General features: G+C 43.3%; 1 protein-coding gene across 1 annotated transcript in view; it reads right to left on the bottom strand.

Annotated features, from left to right (window-relative positions):
* Positions 1 to 1,660, bottom strand: part of LOC116104748 (beta-defensin 12) — a 12,296-nt gene extending 10,636 nt beyond the window's left edge. Inside the window, exon 1 of the mRNA XM_031391219.1 lies at positions 1,649 to 1,660. Coding sequence (XP_031247079.1) covers positions 1,649 to 1,660 — 12 coding nt within the window. The remainder of the gene's footprint in view (positions 1 to 1,648) is intronic.
* Positions 1,661 to 4,038: the final 2,378 nt, after the last annotated feature.

Genomic DNA, 4,038 nt, shown 5'->3' with positions numbered 1-4,038 from the left:
ATGAACTGGCTTTGTCTTTCTGCTGTGGCACCGGCTGGAAGCAGATGCTTCGGTGAAAATAAATGGCTGCTTTTCTTCAGCTTGTCAACTCCTTCTCTCAGAAGGCCAAGAATAGCTATCTAAACTCGATGGTTCCTCTGTACTTGTTTTTTTTCTTTTTTCCTATAGATGTGAGAGGCAATTATTCCAAAGTTTCATGGTATCTATTTCTCCTAAAATAAGGGTACTAGAATAGCTTAGCCTTGGCCAACTGGCTTCAACCAAAGGGAGGAAGAGAGGAATTTGACACATGGAGAAATGCACATGTAGACAGCTTACATGTACTCATGAAAAATGAATCTTAAAAAAACAATCTGCAAGCAAGATTTGTTTGTTTAAGATAGAGTTTCTCTGTGTAGCCCTGGCTGTCCTGGCACTCACTCTGTAGAACAGGCTGGCCTTGAACTCAGAAATCTGCCTGCCTCTGCCTCCCAAGTGCTGGGATTAAAGGCATGTGCCTCCACTGCCCAGCCATCTCTTACATTCTTAATACGTCATTCCTTTTCTGTGACATTTCCTGGGATTTGCAATGAGTGAATCTGAGGTTCCTCCCCCTGGTCCAATAGTGGCCTGGCTGTTTGCAAAGGAACTAGCCTCTGATTGGATGCCAGGCCCACGCCGTGGGAAGGAATAAAAACCTAGTACTGGGAACCTAGGTACAAACCTATGATGGGGAAGTTGTCAAATCTAGGTAGGAAACTACTCCCTAGGCCATGCTAAATGGATGTGCTATCAAACTGCATTTAAATATGCTTATGTAGTACATCAATGCTGTTCTCAACTTTGGTCAGAGAATCATCTGTGTACAGTGGTTAGTGTTTAATACAGAGCCTCATGAGTCGTCAAATTGCTGAGAATAAATGACTTATCCCTAAGGAGGAACCTCAGATTCACTCATTGCAAATCCCAGGAAATGTCACAGAAAAGGAATGACATATTAAGAATGTAAGAGATGGCCGGGCAGTGGAGGCACATGTCTTTAATCCCAGCACTTGGGAGGCAGAGGCAGGCAGATTTCTGAGTTCAAGGCCAGCCTGTTTTACAGAGTGAGTGCCAGGACAGCCAGGGCTACACAGAGAAACTCTATCTTAAACAAACAAACAAACAAACAAAACATACAAACAAACAAACAAACAAAAGAGATGGAGGATGGGGAGGGTCTTAGAAATGCTGTCTTCTGTACATGACACACCAATAACATGAAGACACATTGCTGCGGCTACCTGCACACACATCTACAAGCAATAGGACATGAAAATAGGAAGGAGGCCTGTTGAGAAGAAGTGTGGGGGGTGATGAGAGGGGACAATACATTTCTTTCTTTCTTTTTTTTTTTTTTAAAGATTTATTTTATTTATTTTTTATGTGTATGAGTACACTGTAGCTGTACAGATGGCCATGAGCTATCATGTGTGTGGCTGCTGTTGAATTCAGGACCTCTGTCGGCCCTGCTCGCTCCGCCCTGCTCGCTCGGGCGGCATAATTTACTGCAGCTGTCTTCAGACACACCAGAAGAGGGCGTCAGATCTCATTACGGGTGGTTGTGAGCCACCATGTGGTTGCTGGGATCCGAACTCAGGACCTTTGGAAGAGCAGTCAGTGCTCTTACCAGCTGAGCCATTTCGCCAGCCCGGGACAATACATTTCTACTCACAATGTATACACTGTCAAATGCATGTGTTGGAAAAAAAAAACAAAAACCAGGTGATACAAGATCCGAGAAGCATATAGAAACAGAGGATACACAGAGACAGGTGAGAAACAGCCCCCTTTCTCCAATGCCGGTTCACAGGTGGTGTGGGAGAGATGAAACCACAGCCACAGGCTTGGGCATTTGTTCACTCTGGGTAAACAAACTGAGGGCCTCTGGGTCAAGAGCCCAGCCTGCGAAGCTCTCTGGGGTCAGCAGTGGCCCAGGTGTGGGAAGACATGAAGCTTTGGCCTTAGTCCACACAGGCACAGCTCTCAGTCCATACAGGCACAGCTCTCAGTCCGCACAGGCACAGCTCTCAGTCCACACAGGCACAGCTCTCAATCAGCCCCCTCTAGATGTTTCTCAGCCCACAGTGGCTCAGCGCTCAGCTCACACAGGGTAGTTCTGGCACAGCAATCAGACCACACTGGTGCAGCTCTCAGCCCACATACAGTCTTATGTAGAACAGTGGGGCAGACTAGAGCCAGATAACCTCTACCCCTCCCCATGCTGGAAAATTCCATGATTAGAGGCCCAGGAAGAAGCTTCTCTAATTCCCTGTCAATTTTAAAACCAGTCTCTCTCTCTCCTCTCCCCTCCTATCCCCTTTCCCTCTTTCTTTCTCCCCTCATCCCTATCCTATCTCCCTCTCTCTTATTACATTTTAGTATTGTTTTAAACTTTAATCTTATTGTAAGAGACTTAAATGTTGCTCCTTCTCCTGCCTTTATCTGATTCGTTTACTTGCCTCTGTCTGTCATTAGACACTTTTCTCTCATTCCTCTTGTATTATTTTCTATGATTATCAGTAGTTGGTCGTTGGCCTTAGGTAGCTCTGGTTTTTGTAGCTAGTGTGTTTGATGTTATTGCAGTTTGTCTTCACTTCTCTGAGAGATACTAGGGATTAAGTAGTTTAAGTCCTGAAAAGAAGGCCATTCACTAGCATGACCACCATATGGCAGCCAGAGTTGATCCCCAGCAATACAAAAATCACAAGTTTCAAACACAAGAAATAGCAAAAGGAAGGAAATGTGATTCTGCTAAAAGCTCACAAATCTGAAGTAGTTAAATTGAAATAGCCAGGGGTGAAATGACAAAGAACTCAAATCTACTTTTTAAAATGAATGATAGGACTGGAGAGGTGGCTCAGCATTTAGGGGCACCAGTTACTCTCTCAGAGGTCCTAAATTCAACTCCCATTATCCACCTGGAGGCTCACAACCATCTGTAATGAATCTGATGCCCTCTTCTGGCATGCCGGTGTACATGCAGATAGAATGTACATATAATAAATAAATAAATCTAAAAAAAATGATCAATAAACTCACTTTAGATTGAAATAAACAGGAAAATGAAGAAAACAGGCAATTCATAACCTGGAGTTGGAGATTAACTACTTGGGTGAGAAATTCATCAGAGACAGAGATTCTGAAAAAGCAACAGAACAACAAAGTAGAAATCATAGGAACAAAAGCTCAATGAATCAAATGAAAAGCTCAGTATAGAACATCACCAACAGAGTAGGCCAGAGAACTAAAGGATACTGGGGATCAAAGGCAAGGTTGAAGAATTACTATATTTACATAACAAAAAATTCATGACTACAACATTCAAAACCCATGGAAAATCAGTAAGAGATTGGACACGTGAATCCGTGGTGGAGAGGAGAGTAGCAAACTACTGGTTAAAATCCCAGAAAATTTATTGAATAAAATTATAGGTGCTCTTGTAAAGTTAGGGAAAGAAATGACATATAAGCACGTGAGACTTTTAGAACTCACGTAATCATGGCCAGAAATGAATGTGTACACATCACATTGTAATTAAAATCCCAGGGATATAGAAAAAGAGAATATTGACCATTGTGAGAGAGAAGTGCTGGATTCTTACAAAAGCAGCCCCTATTCACCTGCTCCACTTTCCTCTACAAGACACTCCGCAGTAAAATGTATGTTGAGCCATTAGATGTAAGTTTAAGTGTAGCAGAATGGAAAGTTCCTTTCCAAGAGTCACGAAGAGTTGCAACTTAAATGTGTCTCAGGAACCTTCAGCCTCTCAGGGATCCTCAGTGTCTTAAGGATCATCTAGTCTGGCTTTTGTTTTAGGCAAAGAAGTGGGTAAGTGATAGGGATTTCCATGGAGTAACACTCCCTACCCTAAACACTTAGGTCATAACTGTAAATATTCCCTTCCCCTGTGTCTTGGTGTGTGCTCACCAAGCTGTGCTGGCCTGGAACAGCTTCAGTATCCTGAAGACACACTGTCCATAAGTCCTTCTCTTCCCCGTGCTGGGGGAGACCCTTCAC

Source organism: Mastomys coucha, unplaced genomic scaffold (genome assembly GCF_008632895.1).
Source record: "Mastomys coucha isolate ucsf_1 unplaced genomic scaffold, UCSF_Mcou_1 pScaffold22, whole genome shotgun sequence".
NCBI classification, from domain to species: Eukaryota; Metazoa; Chordata; class Mammalia; order Rodentia; family Muridae; genus Mastomys; species Mastomys coucha.
The sequence above is the reverse complement of the archived record's forward strand: the minus strand, read 5'-3'. Positions and strand labels throughout refer to the sequence as shown.